Source organism: Carcharhinus amblyrhynchos, chromosome 3 (assembly GCF_965287045.1).
Source record: "Carcharhinus amblyrhynchos chromosome 3, sCarAmb.v2.hapA, whole genome shotgun sequence".
Taxonomy (NCBI): domain Eukaryota; kingdom Metazoa; phylum Chordata; class Chondrichthyes; order Carcharhiniformes; family Carcharhinidae; genus Carcharhinus; species Carcharhinus amblyrhynchos.
In genome coordinates, this window is record NC_137326.1 from 34,125,393 (window position 1) to 34,151,712 (window position 26,320).

Sequence of the window (26,320 nt, forward strand, 5' to 3'; positions counted from 1 at the left end):
TGCCCAAAACGGGCATGACCCAATGGTAAAATCAAGCCCATTATGTTTATTTTAAACTTATTTATTTATTAGTGTCGCAGGTAGGCTTACATTAACACTGCAATGAGGTTCCTGTGCAAATTCCCTTGACGCCCCCTCTGGTGCCTATTTGGGTACACTAGTAGAGAATTTAGCAGGGCCAACGCACTTAACCAGCACGTCTTTCGGCCCGTGGGAGGAAAGCGGCGCACCCGGAGGAAACCCACGCAGACATGGCGAGAACGTGCAGACTCTAGACAGACTGTGACCCAAGCTGCTATTCAAACCCGGGTGCTAACCACTGTGCCACCCACATTAATACATTTACACCCCCCCACCCCAGCTTACTAAATACCGTTGGCCAGGACTTCACATTTCACTTTTTCTTTAATAGGAACTTGATTAATCAATGGTGGTTCGTGTTGACTTGGCATATGCTCTTGGGATGCCTCACACTTCTCGACAATGGGCAAGATCTCAAGCCCACTCTCACCATCTGCAGGATCAGCAGCGGGAGCTCAAAATCCGCCGAAACACAGAAATCGTGAATCTTTCCGGCAAGATCACAATTTTTGATTTTCGCAGATCTGTGCCGGCAATGTAATCAGGCTCAGACCCAAGATCGGTCTCTACCACAAACCTTTTGCCAAATAGATATGCATGGAAATGCATGATTCGAAACACTAAAGCTTCCTGCTCAATATTGGACTGCATTATGGACAGAAATTTTGAGGTAAATGCAACTGGTTTGCCTTTTTCTTGAATGCATAGTCCCAGATCTTTGGTGAGGCATCTATCTCTAGGGTAGTTGTATCCTGAGAATTGTAAAAGTAGTCAGTAAAGTCGCCTTTAAAAGATCAAGCGAGAAAGGAGAATAAGAAAGGTGGTAGACAGAAAAATTAACAGCCAGAATCAGATATTGATGAATGTTTTTAAACGTTAAAAAAAATTGGAATGGGACAAGGAACTTTAAAGAACTGGCCTTAAGGTCTTGTACCTGAACGCTTGGAGAATTTGAAATAATATGGATGAATTAGTTCCATAGATAGAAGTAAAGGAATATGATATAATTGGGATTATGGAGGCATGGTTCCAAGGTGACCAAGTTAGGGAACTAAATATTGAGGGCTATTCAGCATTTAGGAAGGACAGACAGAAACAAGAAGGTGGCAGAGTTGCAATGTTAACGAAAAAGATCTTAACAAAATATTGAAAGAAGATATTAGCTGAGATGATGTGGAATCTGTATGGGTCAAATTAAGAAACAACCAGGGCAACAAACATTCAAGGTCCGGGGGTGGTAATAAAGACTACCAATTCTAGTGGTAATGTTGGGAATAGCATTAGACAGGAAATCAGAGATGCATGTGCTGGAGGAACATCTAGAGGATTATGGATTACTTTAATCTGCATATAGATTGGGTGAGGTTAAATTAGTCATGGTACAATAGAGGAAGAATTTTGAGAGTGTATACAGAATGGCTTTCTGGAGCAATATATTGAGGAACCAACATCTTAGGATGGGTAGTGTGCAATGAGAAAGGGTAAATTGGCAATCTAGTTACGAGGGAACTCTTGGGGATTAGTGACCATATGATGGAATTCTTTATCAAGTTGGATAGTGAAGCAGTTGATTCTGAGAGACCAGGATCATGAATCTAATAATGGTAACTATGATAGTATGAGGCATGGGTTGGCCATGATGGACTGGGAAACATTACTGAAAGGAAGGATAGTGGACAGACAATGGCAGATATTCAAGGAACAAATAGGTGAACTCCAAAAGTTCCTATTCCTATTTGGTGCAAGAATGGAAAGAGAACTGTGGCCAAACCAAGACATACAAGGAAAGTTAGAGATAGTATTAGATTCAAAGAGGAAGAATACAAATTGGCAAGAAAAAGCAATAGCCTAGAGGGATGGGACAGTTTAAAGTTCAACAAAGATAGACCAAAGGTTTGATTAAGAAGGGGACAATATAGTTTAAAAGCAAGCAGGGAATATAATAACTGACTGTAAAAGTTTCTATAGATATACAAAGAGAGAAAGGATTGACAACAACCAATGAAGGCTCCTTGCAGTTAGAAATGGGGAAATTCATAACAGGGAACAAAGAAATGGCTGAGGAACTAAATTCTTACTTTGCTTCTGTCTTCACAGAGGAAGACACGAATAATGTACCGGAAGTTCTGAGAAACACAAGTTTTAGTGAGGAGCCAAAAGAAATCAGCATTAGCAGACAAATGATTTTAGGGAAATTAATGGGATTAAAGGCAGATAAATCTCCAAGGCCTGATGATCTGTATCCCAGTGTACTTAAGAATGTGGCCCTGGAAATAGCAGATCCATTGGTGGTCATTTTCCAAAATATTTAAGACTCTGGTTCCTATAGATTGAGGGTAGCTAACGTAAGCCCATTATTCAAAAAAGGAGGTTGAGAGAAAACAGGGAAGCAGAGAGAAAACTATAGACCAGTGAGCCTAATGTCAATAGTAGGGAAGTTGCAAGAATCCATTAGCAAGGATTTCATAGCAAAGCATTTGGAAAGCACTGATGTAATCAAATAAAGTCAGCATGAATTTACGAAAGGGAAATCATGTTCGACAAATCTACATCTTTGAGGATGTGTATGTGTGCATGTGTTCTGTTCAAAGGTAAAAGTGAAGCTATGACTGGATCGTGTGACACATTGCAGGATGTAATTGCCAGACTGGGTTTGCAGCAGGTGGTGCAAGATCCAACACAAGGGATAAAGAATTGAACTTAATCCTCACCAATCTACCTATTGCAGATGCACTAGTCAATGACAGTAGAAATGACCACTTTACAATCCTTGTGGAGCTGATATTCTGTTTTCACACTGAGGACACACTTCATCATGTTGTGTGGCACCATCACCGAGCTAAAAGTGATGGATCTAGAACATGTCAAAATGGGGCATCCATGAGGTGCTCTGGTCGCTCAGCAGAATTATATAAAAGTACAATCTGCAACCTCATGGTCTGGCATATCACTCACTCTGTGATGTAGGGATGCCGGCGTTGGACTGGGGTAAACACGGTAAGAAGTCTTACAACATCAGGTTTAAGTCCAACCAGTTTATTTGATCACTCACTCTACCAGTATCATCAAACAGGGGATCAACCCTGGTTCAGTGAGTGATGTGATTGAGCAAGCTAGGAGCCAGGACCAGATATACCTAAAAATAAGATGTGTACATTCCAAAGTGCAGAAGCAGCACGCTGTAGATACAATCAAGTGATTTCCCCAACCAATGGATCAGATCAAAGCTCTGGAGTCCTGGCACATCTAGTTACGAATACTGAGGGAGGAAAACACCACCAACCCAAGTTATGGCACAGCCCAGCACATCAGTATCAAAAATACATTTGCAGCCATCTTAAGCCAGAAGTCAATGATCCAACTTGGCCTCATCCTAAGGTCCCCAGCGTCACAGATACCAATTCTCATCAATTTGATTCATACCAAGTGATATCAAGAAACAATTAAATTTAGGTTTTTTTAATTCATTGGATGTAGGTGTCATTGGCTGGACCAGAATTCATGGCCCATCCCTAATTGTTCATTTCAGAAGGAATTTTTAAGAGTCAATCATATTGCTGTGGATTTGGAATCATGTATAGGTCAGACAAATATGGCAGATCTGAAGCAGATGGGTTTTTACAACAATCAGCAATAGTTTAATGGTCATCACTATCTTTTTAAGTCCACATTTTTATTGAATTCAAATTCCATCATTTGCCATGGTGGGATTTACACCTGGGTTCCCAGAGCACATTATCCTGCATCTCTGGATTATTCATCCAGTGACAATACCTCTCCCTGTTATTAGTCCCCTGCATATGTTGGCAAACACTAGTCTTCAATATTGCAATGAAATAAGGCTCACTGGTTTAGGTTTTCTGATTATAGTAACCCTATTGTCAAAAACCTATGTCAACTATGTATGTCAACCAATATTAAACAGACAGAACTGTGTATGACTTTGAAGGTTAATAAGATGCTTTGTACTTATATTTCATTCTTATTAGCTCTGAATCAGACAGTGCAATTTTCCTGTGTTTTTACCAAGGCAGTTAATTCACACAACTTTGTCAATAAGAGACAATCAACTATCACCTTTTTTTTCCTCAATACAGAAAATGTAATCTTCGAACTCACTTGCAGATGTAAAGCTTTCTTACACCACAAACCAATCATATAAACTCATTAGCAGACTGTTTTCAAGAGATGACATTCAGATATCTACAGTTTCCACCCTCAATATATACTGGTAAGCTAGCGCTGTGAATTGATTTTGCTAATGAGATATACTTAAGACCATAGGGTACCCATTCAGGAGAATATTTGATTGCCAGTCACCATAAATTGCAGTTAGTTAGCACACTTCAGTTTAGTTTCCAGGGTGCAAATGAGCCTGGTTTAGGAAGGAGCAAGTCTGCAAGATTTTTGCATAAAGCAAACAATTACAGAGCAAGGGAATAATATTTGGCTCTCAGGATTATGGCAGTATTATTTGCACCTGCTTCTACAGCGCTGAGGAAATAATTCAACAATGCACCAGATGAAAATGTCTTATTTGTATAACCTATCTCGCAAAGCCATTTACTGCTAATTAGATAAGAATTAGGCTATTCAGCATCGAGTTTGCTCCGCCATTCAATCATGGCTGATAAATTCCTCAACCCCATTCTCCTGCCTTTTCCCCATAACCTTTGATCTCCTTACCAATCAAGAATCGATCTACCTTAAATACATTCAATGACCTGCCTTCCATGGCCTTCTCTGGCAATGAATTCCATCGATTCACACCCTGTGGCTGAACAAATCCCTCCTCATTTCAGTTTAAAAGGGTTGTCCCTTTACTCTGAGGCTGTGTCCTCAGATCCTAGTCTCTCCTACTAATGGAAATATCTTCTCCTCTTCCATTCTATCCAGGCTTCTAAGTATTCTGTAAGTTTCAATGAGATTCCCCCCTCATTCTTCTAAACTCCACTGAGTACAGACCCACAGTCCTCAAATGCTCCTCATACGTCAAGCTTTTCATTCCTGGAATCATTCTCGTGAACCTCCTCTGGATCCTCTTCATCGCCAGCACATCCTTCCTTAGATACAGGGCCCAAAATTGCTCACAAATTTCCAAATGTGATCTGACCAGAAACTTATAAAGCCTCAGCAGTACATCCCTGATTTGTATTTGAGTACTCTCAAAGTGAATGTTAACTTTGCACTTGCCTTCCCAACTACCAACTCAATGGTAGATAGGCAGAATATCTTAGTAAATCACTGTTGTTTTTCCCAAACAAACATGTTCTCTGAAAACCTCCAATCTCATCCGCGTCTGGGATTTTTCCGATGCAGCTGCAGTGAATGGAGTTTTTGCTGAGCACTGAGTTCTCCATTCCCGCTGACAGGGGGTGGCTATGGAGAAGATGGGAGAGTCCTGACTGTTATCTTTATTAAATAGTCAATAGATTTACTTTGCAGTATTTAGAAACATAGAAAGTAGGTGCAGGAGTAGGCCATTCGGCCCTTTGAGTCTGCACCACCATTCAATATGATCATGAGTGATCATGCACATTCAGTATCCCACTCCAAAATTCTTTCCATACCCATCGACCCCTTTAGTCGCAAGGGTCTAACTCTCTCTTGAACATTTTCAACAAACTGGCCATGAAAGCTTTCTGTGGAAGATAATTCCACAGGTTCACAACTCTCTGAATGAAGTAGTTCTTCCTCTTCTGAGTCCTGAATGGCTTACCCCTTATTCTTAGACTATGACCTCTAGCTCTGGACTTCCCCAACACCAGGAACATTCTTCCCATATCTAGCCTGTCCGGTTGAATCAGGATTTTATATGATTCTATGAGATCCCTTCTCATTCTTCTGAACTCCAGTGAGTACAAGCCCAATTGATCTAGTCTCCCTTCATATGTCAGTCCTGCCATTCCAGGAATCAGTCTGGTAAACTATCACTGGATTCCGTCAATAGCAAGAATGTCCTTCCTCAGACTAGGAGAACAAAACTCCACACAACACTCAAGGTGCGGCCTCACCAAGGCCCTGTATAAATACAGGAAGACATCTTTATTCCTATACCACATCCTCTTGTTACAAAGGCCATCTTGTCATTTGCTTTCCTCACCACCTGCTGTACCTGCATGCTATCCTTTAATGACTGTTCCACCATGACACCCAGGTCACGTTGCCCTTCCTCTTTTTCTAAACTGCCATCATTCAGATAATAATCTCCCTTCCTGTTTTTGCCACCAAAATGGATAATCTGATTTTTATCCACATTATATTGCATTTGCCAAGTATTTGCCCACTCAGCCAGCCTGTCCAAGTCACCCTGCAGCCTCTTAGCATCCTCCTCACAGCGCACACTGCCACCCAGCTTAGTGCTAATTGCAGATTTGGAGCTATTGCATTCAATTCCTTCGTCCAAATCATTAATGTATATTGTGAATTTCTGAGGTCCCAGCATTGAACCCTGTGGTACTGTGGAAGTTAAATTGTTAAAAATAAGCTTCCATAAATGTCTGTCAAGCAATGAAAAATGCTTATCTGCAAACATGCTTATCTGCCTTCAGTGGGGTCAGTGCTTGCGTATTTAGTATGAACGGCTAATCTTCACCTCCATACATTCTGTTTTCGGCCTTCAGCAGAGGATGGGAAGAATCAAAATTTTCCATAACAGAATACCAAAGGCAAGATATGGGGACATGCCATGCAAATGAAGGGTTAGAAAAATTACTTGTTTCTCATTTGCTGTAATTAACTATAATTGCCAAGTTAATTGTATATAACTTCCAAAACACCTGCAGAGGCTGCAAGTCTGTTTCTTCTTGTGCACAAGTAATTAAAGCTTGTAAGATTGCGTATTCGTAATGTCTACGAGTCTACTGTTTGTATCCAAGTCGACCAAATAGTACCTAATAATACTAATGTTGCTGGTACCTTAGATCACCAACAGTACCCCATTAGTTACTGCCTGTCACTCTGAAAAGGACCCGTTTATTCCCAATCTCTGCTTCCTGTCAACCAGTTCCCTATCCACGTCAATACATTACTCATAATACTATGAGCTTTAATTTTGCTCACTAATCTCTTGTGTGGAACCTTATCAAAAGCCTTTCAAAAATCCAGATACACAACATCCACTGGTCCACTCTTGTCCATTCTACTGGTGACATGCTCAAAAAATTCTAGAATATTTGTCAAGCATGATTTCCCTTTAGTGAATCCATGCTGATTCGGGCCGATCCTATCACTGCTTTTCAAATGCTCAGTTACTGTAACCTTGATAATTGACTCCAGCATTTTCCCCACCACCGATGTCAGGCTAACCGGTCTGTAGTTCCCGGTTTTCTTGCTCCTTCTTCTTTAAAAAAGTGGGGTTACATTAGCTGCCCTCCAACCCACTGGAATTCTTCCAGAGTCTATAGAATGCTGGAAAACGATCACTGAAACATGATGAGTTTTCAGAAGAGAGGACTATTTCCCAACCTTGCATCAGTTGGGCTTCTTGGCAGAATTGAAATATATTCCTTTGTAGAAAATTTAAGAAAGAACCTGCTTTTCCTGATATTGTTTCATCATAAACACTAGAGTCACTAACACCTATAGTCCAGATTCAGAAAATAATTTAAATTACACATGCATCACTCTATCAAGTGGAAAATTTATATAACTTTCCACAAAATTGTAAGTAATGACACAGCTTTCTAAACGTTTTCCTGGAAACTTAAGCGAGTTTGTCTTGTGGTACCAGAGTTAGTAATGATTGTTTTGATTTAGTCTCCAGAAAAGTAAGGACACAGATAAAATTTAGTTTAGTTTTCAGACTATGGATAGCATTCACCTACGTTCCTGTAGCACCTATAACAATTTGTGTTTACTGACAAATACCCTGAACTACTCTACATTTCTTCTAAAATCCAATGAAATGTATGCAGTTACAGGGGAAACTAAGCTGCTGAACAACGATTAGGGAATTAATAACAGCTAGATAACAACTGCAAAGTGATGTGCCCACCTTCAATATCAAGACAGAATCCCCGTTTAATCTAGGCTATTAGCACAGATGCTCACGCCCACACAACAAATGGAGTTTTAAAAGTAAAGTTAAAGTTTATTTATTAGTCACAAGAAGGCTTACATTAACACTGCAATGAAGTTACTGTGAAAATCCCCTAATCGCCACACTCCGGTGTCTGTTTGGGTACACTGAGGATGGCCAATGCACCTAACCGGCATGTTTTTCAGACTGTGGGAGGAAACCGGAGCACCAGGAGGAAACCCTTGCGGACACGGGGAGAATGTGCAGGCTCGGCACAGATAGTGACCCAAGCCGGAAATTGAACCCAGCTTCCTGGCTCTGTGAGGCAGCAGCACTAACCACTGTGCCGCCCAAATAGTGTAGTGTTGATCCAGAGGCTAACTTGGGAAGTGAAGACATTTCTTATAGAGTTCAATAGTGGTGAATGAGCGTTGGGAAATTGCCTCAATGCCCAGCTTAGGTAAGGGAAAACCACACAGCTCTTTTTGGGGCTTTCATGGCTCTTCTAGCCAAGCTACTATGATCAGCAACATCCCCATAGAAATACATTCCCAACGCCTTCAGGACTCAAATTAAAAACATTGGGCAAAATCTGCCTGAACTCGACTGTTATTGAATCCTTCTGCATTTCTGAGGAATTGTTGCCTCCCTATATGTTGTAATCCAGTAAGGCTGCAGCAAAACAATAATTTGAAACAATCTTAAGGACAGAATAAATCTCAGCTTGTCTCATTAGTTCTCTCTACAACCCTGGTGCCTGAGCTTGACAAACTTCACTCAAGTAAAAATGGAGCTTTTTTTTTTGTCCAGCATCTACACGTTTCAGAATTCAGGGATTTAACTTGCATGTCAACATAGAAGCTGATAGAATTATAGCCACACTTACAGGGACATCCACATACTTGGAAGCTGCTTTCACCTTTAAAATAAAATAGAAAGAAGGAAAATGACAAAAATATACAGCAAAAATACAGTATTAACTTAGTGAGCAATTTTTGAGACATTTAAGAAACTGTAACACCAAAAGCCGTAGGAGCAGATGTAGGCCATTCGGTCCATTGAATCTGCTCCACCATTCAATCAGATCATGACTGATCTGACATGATAATCCTCAACTCCATTTTCCCACTTTAGCTCCAAAACCCTAGACTGCCTTACGGATTAAAAATCTGTCGATCCCAGCCTTGTAAATACCGAACAACCCAGCCTCCACAGTTCTCTTCAGTAGAGAATTCCACAGATTCACTATCTTCTGAGAGAAGAAATTCCTTCTCAACTCTCTTAAATAAGTGATCCCTTTCTCTGAGAATACATCCTCCGGTTCTAGACTCCCCCACAAACAGAAACATTCTCTCAACATCTCCCCTGTCAAACTCCCTGAGAATCCCATATGTCTCAGTAAGATTGAATCTCACTCTTCTAAACTTCGATGATTATAGGTCTAACCAACTCAACCCCTCCTCATGAGAAAATTCCTCTGTACCCATGGGGATGAATGGAAAGAAATCCAATACCAATAGCACAAATTAAACTTAACCCCTTGTGCTGTAAGGTTAGCAAGCTGTACAATGAAGTGAAATCCCATAATAGATTTATTCCACAAAATTCTGGCAGATAACCAGGAAGATGGGTAATTGGGAGTACGTACACCAGAGGTTCTACTTTATACCCTGCAATGCAAATGCAACATCATTGACTGAAAACTGAGGATATTTCCAATTATTTTTCTAAATAAGAAGAAATCTCGATTGTCATTTTGTCTAAATAATACCAAGGTCAATAAATTAATTAAAACACTTTTTTTTCTTACAGTGAATGACAGAAAGGATGAGAAGAGTGTCCCTTCATCGTATCTGGACAGTTTGGACAGTACTCCTTCCAAAATAGTGACAAACTAAGGAGAGAAAATGATTAGAAGCATATTATCTTATTTGGGTTTAACAGCTCTGTTTCCTCTAGTTTTATAAAGATAATTATTGCCTCATAAGTTGAAGAATCTAAGCTTTGGCCAATGTGATGGTGATATGTGCTTGACATCAACTAAGTGGCATTTCGCAATGATTACAATAATAACCAGTTACTTGCTAATCATTCCATTCAACATTTCAAGAAATTAGAGAGTGACATTTGAAAATTGCATTTTAAATCTGGTATATCCACAAAACTAGCTACTATCTCTGTCTGACATTTAAGATGCCCAATTCTGAATATCGCCTGAGTGAAATTTCCTACTGGTTTAACTATTAAGTGTGTCTTATTAAGATTTTGGATTTCTAAGACAATCCTAATAGCCATTTTGCACTGTACCTTTGCAACCATGAGAGTTATCATTTCTTTGACAGTTTCTTCAATTAACTCATCAATTTTAGAATGGTATTGCCGCTGAAAAGAATAGAAAAACACATGGGCAAAATGGGATATTCACTTTTAAAACAACATGTTAGCCGAGACTTGGTAACGCATTTGCTATGAGCATACCCTTTTAAGTAAATCACCCCCACAGCAAGAAGCTGGGGTGAATTGTCCCATGGCACATTCATGCACCTCTTACCATCATTCTAGAAAATCACAAAGAAAGACCTGAATGTAGAATGCCTCTTTAAGCTTAGGCATGAAGAACATGTTCCTGTTGTTATCATGTATACTGTTGGCATCAAATGTTTAACGTATCTGCTCCCCTCTGTTATCTTAATTAAGGAATGGGCTTATCTAATCTGAATGGGTAATGTCTCTCTTAAAATTGTGGTACTCCAGAATTACATATTTAAGTGTTTGTATACTATTCTCCAATAACATAACGTGGCCTATAAAATTAATTTTAAATAAATCTTAAATCAGTAATAAGCAGTCAAAATACGTTCTAAAATTATAAATCTTAGTTTATTAAAATTACACTTCCTCTCTGTATAAACTGAACCAGTAATTCAGCCTCAATAATACATCCACTGCAATTCATTTGGAGTTATGTTTAAATAATTCACAAATCAACTTTCAATTGAGATAACAGTAGTGCAGTGTTACATGTGCAGAGTTACCTATTAATTTCCAGAAAGAGCTTTTCAATGTGAGAATTACTTCCTTCAGGATATAGCATGTTTCTGATAGGCAACTAGCACAGCCAACAACAGTTCAATTTCCCAAGTACATACAGTTTACAACTAAATAACTAATCTATAATTTAACAGAGAAACAATGGCACTATTATATCTTTATCTTGAAATGAAGCAATATTTATTCTTATCTGATTTAATTAGCCTTATTTTTTAACTAGCCTTATTAATTTAGTTTAATTAGTTCGAAATAATAAAAAGATTAATGTACAAATCTGATTAAAGCTCATTGTTCGATAAAGTCTGCTATCATTTAATGCAAGAAAAATATAATCTTCACAAAGATTATGGTCCTAATGTTTCACGGACTTTTCTCAGACCCCAGTGTGGATGAGTTGGAGCCTGGCAGACGTGCCATCAGATAAAGTATAACTGGCTGAAAACAACCATTTCTTGTCATTACCAGGAAGCCAATAAGGACCCTGATGCAATTTCAATGACCTTATATTTGATAGTGCTGTTGTTTATCTTGTAAATATACCATTGTAAATAGGGCATTGAATACAAATCAGGAAAGTTATAACCTTTATAAGTTGCTGGTTAGGCCTCAGGTAGGGCAATGTTTACAATTCTGGACATAACATTTTAGGAAGGATATCAAAAATGGAGAAGGTTGCAGGGGTGTTTACATTGATGTTGCCAGGAAGGGTCTTCAGTTATGTGGACGGACAGAAGAACCTGGAATTGTTCTCCTTTGAGAAGGATTTAGTGGAAAGCCACTAGACATATTTAAAATTTTGATGAAGTAAGTAGGGAGAAATTGTTTCTTCTTGTCACCAGAGAGCATTAACTTAAAATAATTTGTAAAATAACTAAGGGATAAGATGCTACTTTTTCCACACAGGCATTTGTTAAGATCTGGAATGCACTGCTTGGAAAGGTTAGTGGAAACAGATGTCAAAGGATTTATTAAAAGGGCAAATATTTGAATTAGACTAATTTGCACAGTTATTGGAAAAGGTTGAGTTGTGGAACTAAATGGATAGCTTTTTCAAAGAGCCAAAGTAGGCACAATAGGCTGAATGGGCACCTTCTGTGCTAAACAATTCTGTGATTGTTGATTAAAAAGTGCATTGCATTTTGAACTCTAAAAATTCAGCTTTGGATATTTGTTGAATTCTGCTTCAAGTATGAGTCATTTCCACTGAAACCTGTGTTTATCAAGGATGACACTGACTTGACAGGTTAATCTTCCAATAAATAACTTCTGCAAATAATTCATTCAAAGAAATAAAAGCTAAATAAACAGTGAAAATTCTTAATGAGAGATAACCGGATTAAACTTCAGTTATTGAATAAAAGCTCAACAACAAAACAGAAGTCATTGGAACTATGTTTGCTGATCTTACATTTCCAGTGACAAACCTTGCTGGAGTGGAGAACTGGAATTGCTATTATTTGAAACATGTTAGTTTGTTAAGTCCTGTCAAATCAGAAACATTGTGTAAGTGCAGATATTTATTTAATTCTATGTTATATTATTCCGCAATGAAATTATAGAGATTGTACTGTGGAGATACTCCTGAATAAGTAAACATTTGTGCTTTGTAACTAGCAGTTTTAATATTCAAAGGGTTAAAGTAGCCACCTTAGAACATACTGTAATGTTTACAGAATGTAATTCTTCTTTATACCCTGCATAAATATTTTGCATTAAAAGGTATAATTTGGTCATTGAGTGCTACAATTAAACCTGAGTGTAAGCTTCTTATTGGAAATAATTACTTTTGTGGAAAAGTGTTAACTTACTTCCTGGCCCACCTCCATACTGCAAAGCTTTGTGGACTGTGTCTTGGCATCCACCATCACATTAAACATGGTGCATATTGACTGTGGGACACGGAAATCTGTTGACCTGCTTGTCTTCTGTAGCTTGGCTTCAAACGCAATCCTAGTTCTATGAAAGAAAGGATTGTTTTAAAATCTGAAAGAGTGTTCGGGGCCATCTGCCAGGGACATGTTTACAAGCATACAAATAGTACATTTTACTAAAAATATTAATTATGTTCATTGTATATTCATCATAACCTAATAGAAAAAGTGTCAATTACAAATGGCCCCCCAAAGATATCTTTCCATTTTTTCTGTTCAGTACTGTCTAAAATATTCCAATTTTTTTTTCCTTCTACCCCCAATGAAACTGGTAGAGGCAGCTTGTGAGATTCTAGCATCATACTTCACACCACCTCTCTAACTATGTTGTTCCTATTTTTGGGTCTAACTATGTTACTGATGAATATTCTCATATAATATCTAAATCAGATTACATTTGGAAATGGACATAATAAAGAATTGTTGACAGCAACTGATTGACGTGCTATGTCAAGCATGCCACTATAATATAGCAAGGGTTCCTTTCTTTCTAAATTGGCAATCGTTAACTATAATTAAATCTTACAGATAATCCACTAAATAGGGATTACGCGCTCAGACAAATACTTGTTGGGCTTGCTTTCGATTTCCTCTGTATAAAGCCTAACCTTTTAACACATGACTCAATCATATCACTGGACATGAGCTTTAGTCTTTGTTCCAGGTGCTTTGCAAACTCCTCCTCTGGCCAATGCAGATCTCTAATGAAGGTCTGCAGAGCATCCAGCTTCCAGAATAAATCTTCTGACGTTCCTGAGCCATTGCTGCAAAAAACATGGAAAATAGCTGTCAAGAGTCAGGCTCAGGCTACTGCCACTGATTATGGAGTACACAGCAGTCTTAAGCAAAGGAAAGATGTTGGGTAGAAGGTTTCCATTGTCAAAGATTGGATTTTTTTTATCATACACCTTGTCTGGTTTGTAGCCTCATGCTATATAACACTTAACAATTCATCCAACTGCAAAGGAAAAGTTTTAGAAATTGCTGGCAAACAAATATGTATATTAAAAGTGTATGGTAAAAAGTAGCCTGGCTTTATAACCACAAGGGCATGTGTGGTTATTTTGTCTTGTGATTTCATGCATACTTAACATGTCTCTCAAAAACAAGAACAACTAGCTGCTGGGGTTCAGGTGGCTTTGTGGTAACTAGTGGTGGGCGAGGGTTTGCTATTCTCTTGACCTGTAACAATTTAGGCCACTTAGCCAATAGCTGTTGTATTTTGGGACATTATGACTGAATGATTTTGAAATATTCAAATATGCTTCTCCGCAGTAAATCCTGAACATTGTCAGAATATGTAGGCAAATAATGACCAATACCCTTTGATGAAATGTACCCATGTAATTCAAAATTCGAGCAGCTTGGCTTCACTGTGAGATTTGAAACACATTTTCTCGTCTCATGAAATGCATCCTCGCAAACCACTAATGCCAACACTGTACTTTTTTTTAGATGTTGTACACACCATGCATTACCATTATTGCTGGCATCATCTTCAGAAACAACATATGGCAGCGTGCGTTTCCAATATGATGGATGCCAGCTGCACTGAAGTAATGAATGCTTCAGAGCGTGGAGAAAGCTACCGTGGGATGAGACCATATCCCAGCATGCCAAGGTAACCCTCACCTTCTGGGAACTCTGTGGTGACAGGAACATATTCCTAAAAGGGTTCATTTGTTTTTCGGGACTCTTATCAGTTGTCTACAGCAATTACAGTTAAAGTAATTTATCTACTGCATAGTAAGGATTGGAAATATTGCACGAAAGGGATTGGAAATAGTCCAGTTCCATTGGAAAGATATAGAATCAAACATGTTAGTCTACTGAATTTTGACATAACATATCCATGTCACAACAAAGCACTTTCTGTGAGCATAGTGAAGTTGAAAGCCATTACTTCTGGGGAACCAAGAACACAACCACACAATCAATGATTACAAGCTGTATGTGTTAGCAGCTTTATTTTTCAGAAGCACCATAGAAAATACACTCCATCCTCAATATAATAGATCTCAGGAGCCAAATATTATCCACATTATAATGAGTTGAATGCTACATTAAATGTCTCATAACAGAGTATAAAATATATCACAAATACATTGTGAGTCAACATCCAGTAGTCTAAAATCTGAGATAGTGCTAAAACTGCAATGAGAATGGGGTGCACTCCAGTAAGGTTTGATAGTGGTTGTTAACTTAGTTTTCCTCTAATGATTGATCCATATCTTTCCAAACTATCACACAGCATGCAAACAGAAGAAAATGGAAAAGCACTTACGCTTTCCATTTTCGCGCGTTTCCTAATCTAGTCTTCCATATAGTCAACCCGGCATGAAAATGCTTTTTATTGTTTTTGGAATGATTCCACTATGCAGTGCTGTATCCTGTGCTTTAAGCAATTTAAACACATTTAAACTGTTAAATGTGCATTCATGTTAACAACTTTACACATCACTTTGTTAAAATGTTTCCTTTTAAATAATTCAAATCAGGGCATTTACAAAAATTGCAAAAATTACAAGGGGATCAACCATCTTAGTGAACCAAAAAGAAAAGCTTTTGTTTTTGTATCTAGTAGCTTCGTTCCTAATTATATAGTAGTGGTATTGGCAGCCAAACATTGGTGCAGTTAAACCACCGGCCACCATGTTGAACCCACTGAGGCTTAGGGGTGTAGAATTCTGCCTCAGCAAAAAATAATAGTAAAGCTTTGGCTGGTACATTTGATGATCTGTCAGACATCGAGTACTGTAATAAGATGTTTATATGTTAAGTATGGCAAAGAGGTGACTTGCAACCACACAGGAGCTGTGCTGGAACTGCAATTTTTTTATATCAATGTGGATGATTAATAAAGTCTGATATAATACATCGTCAGTGTTGTGTGAGACCTCCTGGGTTACATATTGGCTGGCATATACATGAAACTGAAAAACACTGCTGAGAGAATTTTCCACTCCCAATAGATGCAAACATTTCTGAATCAGATTCTTATTAGATACAGGCTTCCAAAATTATATCAATTCCAAAATCTTCAGGAAAAATGCTTGTTCAAAATTTAATTTAAAAAACATTATTTGTAAAATTAGGAAAAGGCAATGTAAACTTTTTAAGTACGTAAGCACATTATTCACTACTTTTATTGAGAAATCTAAAAAACATATCCCCACTGAAGGGTTAATAGCATTTCTGCTTTAATTTTCCCATACCCAACTTCTTGAATGCAAAAAAAACTAAAGGACAGATTCATGCCAGGTTACTATAAGTGACAAATCAGACCTAACGTGTATTGAATACACACTCAGCGTCATATATATTGGCGATCCATGACGAAGCAGAAAAACTAGGCATTTGTGGGAGGTTAACTGGTAGGGTTGGTACTTTGGGGAGATTCACATTTGGTAGATTCACATTGGGAAGATTACTTGTTAAACTCCTGTGGAAGAAACAGACAGAAAGAAAATACCATAACAGTGACAATGTAGATGCAGATGTGGAAGCATGTGACCCCCAAATAAATCTGCAAAACTATCAAAAAATTCACAGCAATAAAAAAAACTGATTACAAAAAAAACATGTTATTTAAGCATGTGCAAGTGAGATGCCTGCTTGCTGTGGATTTTCTGAGTCTGCAGCAGCGAGAAACAAGTAAAGTTAGAGAAAATAAGAATGCACCAAGAAGCTTAGAAGCAGATTATTGACAGAAACAAAAAAAACTTGTGGCATGAAATATGTTATTACATTTGAATAATCACTAAATAAAAATCATCTTCTTTACATTCACAAGTTCCCTGAACATGGAGTACTCTGATTTGTGTGCAGTTTCTGCCTTTTATAAGCACCCATTGCCAGGTTAATTAACCTTTTTTTCTAATTTCAGTTTATATATATGTACGTGCATCACAAAATTTAACCCCAAAAACATTTGTTTACATCCAAGGGCAGTAGCCCTGGAAGGAAATGTGCAGATGTACAGAAGTGTAGAACTCTCTCTCATTCCAGAACTATCACCAAATCAATACCTTTTGCTGGAGATGCATTTAATAATTGTGATAAAATGGACAATGAGGATCTTTTGTATGTTAATTTGTAATGGCTACTGAATCTTAATAGGTTTCTATGGATACAATGTATGGTTCATGGAAACGCAGGTTAAATGCAAAACTTAAGAGTCAATATAACTACTGCCTTTTCAAAATGCTAAAGTTGAAAATGTAATGAAATAGCTGAAAATCAGGATTGTTATGATGTCAGAAGAGGCCAAAAATAAATCACTAATGTGAAATACAAATATCCAGAATTCCTAGCAATGTTAGCAATAACCCTTTCTTTTAACCTTATTGAATATCTAAAAACACAAACAGTACATGTCATAAGAGAAATGGATATTACATTGGAACCAGAGCAGCCTGGTAACTTTGTCAGCAACTTTTTCAATTTATTACATTTATAGTCAAGAAGTTGCACATTTCTGATATTGTAAATTTATCCCACTAGAAACTCAGCCAAGTGTGAGTTTTCCATCCATATTAGTTGCATAGTAGTATTAACATCATGCTGGAAAACTCATCTTCTGACACTAAAGTTGTTCTTTCATTCGTTACATGTCTTCAAGAAATAATGGAGCTCACTTTGGTGATAGATTCACTAGCTGGAGTCAATGCTATGCACCTGGATAAACACTGATGCCTTCAGTCATACTGAGTGCAAAGAAGACACAAAAACACAAGAATGAAAAGCAGGAGTGGGTCACTGGGCCCCTTGGACCTGCTCTGCCATTTGATAAGATCCTGACTGACCTTACTGTGGCTTAAACTCCACTTTCCTGCCAGCTCTTCCCATTACCCTCGACTCCCTTGTCAATCAAAAAAGGGAATTCAACTGGGATTGGGAAAGATCAGCTTGAACAACCTAGTTCCCCAGTGCTCTTACATTACTGCTCCTAAACTGGCAAAATTAGTGTTTGTTGATAAAGCTAAAAATCAAGGTCAGCTCCTTTCTTAACGTGAATTAGGTTTAAACAAGTCCAGGAATCATTAGCATCACTTATGCAATGGAACACAGTGCCTGTGAAATTGCCTGTATTAGCTGCAATTGCCTGACATTCATTTGCATCAGATTTACATCACTGTGCCCTCTTTAGGCATAGTCAGGGATAGACATCAGAGTAAACTTGAGTGCAGTACCATTTAAAGGCAAAATGAGGGAAGAATCAGATTTACCTCCACATTGCTACAATTTATTAGCAGCAGGACAGAGGAAGACAGAATCCAAGTGCCCATTGAATAGGCACAAATGGCATATTTTTTGCGTAAGTTTGACAGTATTGCCAAAGAAAAAATTATACAGGGCCTTTAAACTTTAAACTTGTGCGTGGGATCTTTTACCTATGAGGGTAGACTGCTAAACTGAACAGGAATAGCAAGTTGTAAAGTAGTAATACAATGCACTACTAGGATATCTAATACGCAGCATGTAATCATAAATATACCCTAAAAGCAAATTACAATGATACTTATTCGTATAGATGTCATAAATACTAATGACACTGACCAGTTTGTATGGTTTTCATTGGCAACATGCAATTAATGTTCAGTTAATTGAAACCTTTAGTCTCAAGTCCATACTTGAGACAAACAAAGCTGCACTTTACACTGAAGTGTGAATTAACACTTGTTGACTACCAAAAGAACACAAATTAAGCTTTACCAGAATGTATGTAAACAATTTGTGTCAAGGGTAAAAATATCAAGAACTTTGGGAACTATTTAAGTTTCATAGGAAATCAGACTATGGGCTGCATTTTATCTGGCACTGCCAGGTGTATTTCGGTGGAGGGAGGGGGGTAACATAAAATAGGATGGGTGCCCACTCCATCAGCTCACCACCTACTCCTGAGCTCACCCGTATAATATTGGGCGGGGGGGGATATGTGTGTGTGTGTGTGTGAAGGAGGGGAGTGGATGCCAAAATTGGTAATTGTCTGCCATGTTTAATCAGATAATCAAGGGTCCATCAGGCTTAAAACAAAATACTGTGGATGCTGGAATCTGAAACAAGAGTAGATTATTTCATTTGTCCACTTCTAAATCTTGCCTTCCACCTTGTTTCCACCTTCCCCCACCCCACTAGGGCCAAATGCCTCAGGTTATCTTTTGACACTTTGCATCTTTGTGCTGCCATTTACCTATTCCAATCTTTTAACAGATGTTATTAGAACCATTCTCAGACCTTATCACCACCATTTAAATTCCCATGGTTTTTTTGTCTATGATATCTTGGTCATTAACACAACTGCACCCCACCCAGCACCACGTACTCTTACAGGAGAAATCACATTCTATTATCTTTGTCTTCAGCTCTGATGAAGGGTCATTCAGATTTGAAACATTAGCTCTATTCTCCCTCTACCGATGCTGTCAGACCTACAGAGAGTTTCCAGCATTTTCTGGTTTTGGGTCAATTGATCCTGACAACAGGTTACCCGCATCAAAATGTGTTTGGCACGGGTAGTTGAATGGGAGGGAGCAACCTGATTTTTAAAATAAATTCTTCAAAAGACAGGAAGGAAAGGGGGTTGACCTCTGTCTTCAGGGACTGCCTTTTGCCAATTGGGGGTCACATCCCCCCCTAAGTTTTAATCTATCTTTCTTCCTACCCATTTGCAGCCTTAAACACCACAAACTCCCAATTCATTTAACCAATTCATGCTGCTTCTCCACTAACCCATATATTTTCAAATTGAAGTTTACTTTATCCTTGATAATAGTACCAAAACTTCCAACCACTGCTGTTAGGGTTTCCTGGTTCATCCCTCTCCCCTTTCTTGAATAACATAACATTAGAAACCCTGCAGTCCTCTGGCACTAGTCCTGTATTAATGAGGACTGAAATATTGTGACCAATGCTTCTGGTACTTGTATATTTCTTTCCATTAGCAACCTAGAATGCATTCCATCTGGATCATGTGCCTTACTAACTTTCAGTAATGTTAATGTTTTTGGTACATCTTCTCTGCCTATTACTGTCCTATCCATAACATTTTCTGCGATAACGTCCATTTCCTTAGATGCAGAGTACTTACTTAAAGGTTAGTGCTTTGACCCGAACAGAAGCCAGATTTCACAGTAACTTCATTGCAGTGTTAATGTAAGCCTACTTGTGATAATAAATAAACTTTCAGTTTTAATACCATGTCCTCTGTCTCAACACTAATGATAAGATTTAATGGATTCAGTTTCCCAAATTGAACTCAGAACCTTGGGTTGCTAATTCATTGAGATAATGACTAAGCTTCTGTGTCTGTACAAAAATAGAACCTTGCTGATCGGATTGGCTCAATTTCAGATTGGGGATTTGTTTACTAACTGAGTCATCAGAGGAAAATGAGAGAAATTTGCCAATGCAAGTTACTTTACTTTTATTCTCGCTTTTACTGGGATGAAGATATGTCAGCTTATTGATGCAGGTCGTTGAATGATATCAAGTACAGAACAAATTCTCAGCAGTGCAATATGTCACTGGAAGGTTAGGAGAAAACCACCTGCATACGGAGTGAAAATGACCCCCATGGTTTCTAATTCATGTATCTTTATGGATCACAACATTCACAGAGTCACAGAATCCCGACAGTGCAGAAAGAGGCCATTTGGCTCATCAAAGCTGCACTGACAATGATCCCACCCAGGCCCTTTCCCTGTAACCCCTTTTATTTACCCTGCTAATCCCCCGACACTACAATTTATCATGGCCAATCCACCTAAACTGTACACCTTTGGACTGTGGGAGGAGAACATGCAAACTCCACATAACAGTCACTCTAGACTGAAACTGAACCCGAGGCCCTGGTACTGCGAGGCTTCATTGCTAACCACTGTGCCACCTGCCGCCCATTCAATGGCTTTACATTGTGCTTAATTATATTTGTTAAATGTAGTCTTAAAATCTGGTCAGGTAATCTAAATGTAAAATATTTAAAGGCTCCAATTGACTTTTTCACTATTAGGTTTCTGATCAGAACTTAAGTACTTTACACCCTCTTCTCATTTCATTTTTTAATTTAAATTTACTGGAACCTTCACCTCTCCTTTTCCATCAAATTACTCCTCACAGAACTAACATGAATTTTGATTGGCATATCTGCACCCAGACTTTCCAACCAACTGAATGTGTATTCTGATTAAACCAAATGAATGAGTAAAACTCTATAAATTGTCACATTATGCTCTCACTCATGACAAATATAGGTTTTGACTGCTTTAGTTTTAGCATAACAGTTTTCAGTCTAAGACATTGAGAATCTCTGCACTGGGGGCACCAGTACCTTAGACTGCTCAAAGAAACCGAGAAAGCAAATAAACATTCTGGACAATGTGGAAACAACCAAAACTTAATAAACAAAATTATTATAGCAAATTGAAAACAATCTGAAAGTTTCCCTTAAGTTGAATGCTGATAGTTAATTTGATTTTGCATCATGAAGTTCAGTTTGTAGATGCAATGCTCGTTCAGATAAAAAGTTGACATCTTGGTTCTGACTGCTGGAAATTTAGTTACCATGTGTAAATCTTCATCCATCAGCATCCATAACAAAAATGTATCAAAGGATGTGTCCTTACTTTACAGGTTCCCATGATTCTCGGTCAAAGCCCCTGTGAATCGACTGTGCAATTGATGACTCCATCAAGTCGACATATCTAACCACAAGAGGAGCGAAGACATCTTGAAGGTGTTTGTGGAATTTTCCATTTAATAGATTATCTAAAATTGAGAATTAATATACAGGTTTATTAAGTTACATCATTAGGAACATAGAAGATAAGGAACAGTAGAGTGCTATTCAACTCTTCATAGCTGTTCTACCTTTGAGCTGATCACGACTGATCTACACCTCAATTCTATTTTCCTACCTTTACTTCATATCCCTTGAAGCCCTTACCTCAACAACAATCTATTTTAATCTTGACAGTTCCAATGTCTGGGACCAAGAGCCCTCTGGCGATGAGTTCCAAATTTCCACCACCGCTAATAACAAAAAGTGCTCTTTGATTTTGTTCCTGAACGACTCAATTCTAATTATATGATTGTGCCCCCTTGTTCTTGATGCCACCCTCAGAGGAAATAGTTGTTCCACATTTACTCTGGCAAACACTTTAAGCATTTTTATCTTTTAGACTTAAGGGAATTTTAGCCAAATTTATGCTAGCTGTCCTCATTATTTAACACTCATATCATTCTGGTGAATCTGTGACACATCCTCTCCAACAACATTAGGAGTATTCTTTGAAGAACCTGAATAGGAGACAGGATAGATTTTAAAAACAGTTTACAATTATCAGCTGCTTATTGTAATCACTGTGGAATTAACTAAAAAATCAGCACCTGGTTTCAAGTATAAAGGCAGCAGCACAACTGCAACACGTGTCTGAACTGTGTAGCCATGACTGGCCTCAAATTTTCTTCAAGTCGTGCCTAAGAGAAGTACGTGAACCACTGGTGCCTGTTATGTCGCCACTTCTGTGGGAACAAATTCCGGCAGCAGTCTCCAGTACCAAGGTGGGATGGAGGAGGAGTGTAGAACAGTGGGAGGAGAGCTGATCAATAGCAGGTCACGGGTGCTGTGCAGCTCCAGGAGAAAGTGGAAAAATATTTGGACTTACCTTTTGGGTGCTGGCCAATTGCTGGACCAAAACTAGGCATGAGGAAAACCTGAGCACGGAAGGCTCAATGCGTGCTTGCTCAGTCTAGCCTAATTTTCAAAAAGGTTAGTCTCTTCATTAGCGCTTGCTAGGTGCCTAATTTCTGTTTTGGGTGACTGTCAGAAGAATAGCCCGATGCAATACTGCACAGCGTAAATTTCCAGAATTGGCTCTTATTCTGCCCACTTTACACATCTATAGGTCCAATTTCTAGGCCTTTACTCCAGCATGCAATTTAATAATCTTCCCACAAATTCTCAAACCCCATTACATGCGGTTTCTGTGGCTAAATAAAAACAGATCCAGATTTGTTATCATATAGAAATGAATTAATAAGGTTAAGAATGAATCAGGAAAATAATAGTAAAACATGAATAATGAAACATTTTATTGAAATGTGATACATACAATCACTCCTCAGGAAATCATTGAGCAGTTGAAATAATGGGAAGCTGTCCCAGGTGTCCGGGGCCTGTGTCTCCAACGCAGCATCCATGTCTACTGCAAACAGGGACAGGAAAGTCTCTGCATGTTCAACCATCAAGTCTGACCACCAAGCAAAGGCCTTCGAAGGACAAAGCCAGAGGGAAAAAAAAAGAATGAATACAAATAAAACCTTATAACCACTTCATAAAGCTCTGTAGTAATCTGGATTGAGTCTAATTCTATAGGGTAGATGTTCATATTAGGGAATCAAAGGAGTTATTGTAAAGAAACAAGAATCCTGATATGAGGCTTCAATAACAGTAGTCTCTTTCTCTTTCTCAATCCAATTCATTCTGATGGAGAAGTAGGGTCTGTATTCCCAATCTTTGCACAGTATAGGACATTACAATCATTTGCAGTGTGAGCAACATATACAGGTGGAATAATCCAAATACAGTAATGGTTTGATTTTTGTTGTTGTTCTCTTAACAATAACTCACTGAAGTCATGCCATTTACCAGCTTACTACAAGACAATGCTTTTTTAGGTATTTTGGCTATTTTTAGTTTGCACTCCAGGTATTCATGCAGCTAAGACTTGTGCATGCTTTTCCAGCCTTTGAGGCAGGCTTCCAATGAGTTTTCAGGAGTTACATTCACATTCTAGGTGACTGAGATGTGAATGTGTTGAAAAATGCATGCATGTTTTTTTTTTGTGTATCTGTCGCTGGCTAGTAACATGCAACATGAGCAGTGCCAGCAGTGAAACTTTATACAATAAGGGCATAATGCCAGTATCATTTGACATTGATTCTTCTGTATATGTTCTGAAGGCCTTATATGATGACCAATAAGATAAAATTTTTAATAACTGACCTACACTTTAAATTCTGCTGAATTTTGGAATTAAGGTAATGTTCATATTCTGTAGTTTTCTGAAGTTGCTCATTCTGGATTCCAGCTGGGATGATGAGTGAGTGCCGTGCACCTTTCAATGGTTTCTGGTAATGTTGCTCTAAGGCCAAGGAGTGGAGGGGGTCAAAGTCGCAGCCCGAATTAAAATCTCAAACATGTCTCTTCCTATCCTGTCAGCTCACCTCTGCTCACTGCTGTTGGCCGAGACCTACCTAAGATTTGTGCTTAGCGTTTCAGTAGAACTCAAGTGGAAATGTCAGCCAAGACTGAGTCAAATCTAGGGCTCCCATTCTGTGGTTTGGTAGAGCAATAGCTGGTAGATGACACCGTGGGGGCCACCATCTAACTGGGATAAACTAAATGGCCCAGAATTTCCTGGAGTGAGACATCACGCAGCGTCATTTGTTTGTTATAATTCCTCATCCTTCAGTTTGAAAAAATGTTGTGCCGCAAATTGTTGGAAGTGCAAGCTGATCATGGTCAATGGGTCATCTGGAACAAACAGGAGCTAGAGTATATTTCCTTCACCAATAAGATTTGAAGATAGAGAAAGAAATATAGGAATGATAGCAAAGAGAATAGGGCGAATCAGAAGCAATATTAGCCATCAAACGAGAAATTGAAGGAAAGAAAGATTTTATTATTAACATTAGCATTATACCCTTTTCCAGCAAATTTTAGGCCAGTAGAATTCCTTGGATGTGACGGCAATGTCACAAATCACCTACATTTAATAATAGCTATTGTTAAGATGCTCCATTATCAAGTGTAATGATATCTTAAAAAGGGAATTTGACATTTCAAGTTTGCCCAGTCTTGATTTATAAAGAAGTCCGATTTTAGATTCGTCATTATTTTGTCGTAAATGTTAATCAAATCCATAGATCAATCTTGTTATAGACAATTTTTTTACACTATCTACTATACAAAAATGGTTAGCACATCAATCTCTCCTCTTCATGTAGTTAGCAGTGGTTTTGCCAGTCCCTATACATTCAAATTTAGTTAGATGTAATTTTCTGTTTGCCCGACAGACCAACAGAATTCAACTGTGCTCACAGATGGGTCGGTTTGTTTTGTCCACTTAAACTTAAAGTCTATCTCTCCCTGTTGAAAGTCAGGAGAAAACAGCTGTGACTCTTACTGAAGATATCTTTTCATACGTACTTGGGAGTGTAACTACTTTGCAAACTTTGTGACAATGTTATGGGATTTCCACTTTACAGAGATGTGAAATTAGCAGTGTTAATCTGGAGTCTGGGCTGAGGTTCAGAAGCAATAAGCTCATGGAGGGAATAGTCTCACTTTAGTTCAGTTTGACACTGCAGTGGAAGTGGATTGGAAATCCAGTGCAGTGTCTAAAGTGATTTGCAAAACGCCAATGGGTCTATTAGGTACTTTAGCCACATGAATTAATTTTGTAACCATATTTTCAGCTGCAGGCACCATTTTGCAATTAAAATATGTATGCACACATTTGGTGCAAGCTGGACTGGATACTATTTTGGGGGTGTTAGCTAGAACTGTAGCTAGAAGCCATGAGGTGGAGATGCTGGTGTTGAACTGGGGTGGGTGCAGTAAGAAGTCTCATAACACCAGGTTTTAGTCCAGCAGGTTTATTTGGAATCATAAGCTTTCGGAGCACTGCTCCTTCATCAGGTGAGATAAAGGAGCACATGCCAAAAGTATGCAGAGTAGGCAGGTTATGAGCTAGTCAGTTTATAAAGCTGATTTGAAGGCAGCAGCGCCAATTTTGACCTGTAAATTTAGTTAATGTCCTCGCTTAACCTCACAAATCTGAACACAAACGCAGGGAAGGAAGGATCCCATTAGGGCCTCACTCTTAGATTTGCTGCTGATTGTTTTCTACTGGCTATTGCTGAGTTAATTTCAGTGTTTTGTATTTGTACTGACATTTACAGGGAGCAGTGTGGCATGTAGTCAGCGCTTTGGTTCTGGCTTCAAGGATTTTGTTCAGGCCAGGCATGGGCATTGTAGTTTCCATTTGCCTTGGCCTGCGGTATGACAGGGGAACGAGCAGCGGTGGCACAGAGGAGGTCAAGCTGCATGATCAGGGAGCAAGTGGAATAGGGGAAGAAGACTCAACAAGAGACCATATTCACTCAGAGTCTGCAGGGTGCAACTCTCCTTCCTCAGCCTCAATGAGGAACAGATATTCTGTTTCACTACGGA

The 26,320-nt window shown here is 38.6% G+C and overlaps 1 protein-coding gene across 10 annotated transcripts in view; it reads right to left on the reverse strand.

Annotated features, from left to right (window-relative positions):
* The window catches only part of cadpsa (Ca2+-dependent activator protein for secretion a), a 513,784-nt gene that overhangs the window by 83,545 nt on the left and 403,919 nt on the right, over window positions 1-26,320 (reverse strand). For 6 of the 10 annotated variants that reach the window (XM_080183090.1, XM_080183082.1, XM_080183073.1 and 3 more), the window contains 8 exons: window positions 23,196-23,352; window positions 21,708-21,849; window positions 16,391-16,525; window positions 13,692-13,847; window positions 12,961-13,108; window positions 10,409-10,483; window positions 9,912-9,995; window positions 8,988-9,020 (listed from right to left, as the gene is read on the reverse strand). In XM_080183090.1, coding sequence (XP_080039216.1) covers window positions 8,988-9,020; window positions 9,912-9,995; window positions 10,409-10,483; window positions 12,961-13,108; window positions 13,692-13,847; window positions 16,391-16,525; window positions 21,708-21,849; window positions 23,196-23,352 — 930 coding nt within the window. The remainder of the gene's footprint in view (window positions 1-8,987; window positions 9,021-9,911; window positions 9,996-10,408; window positions 10,484-12,960; window positions 13,109-13,691; window positions 13,848-16,390; window positions 16,526-21,707; window positions 21,850-23,195; window positions 23,353-26,320) is intronic. The other 4 variants (XM_080183112.1, XM_080183098.1, XM_080183125.1 and 1 more) reach the window with 1 other exon arrangement.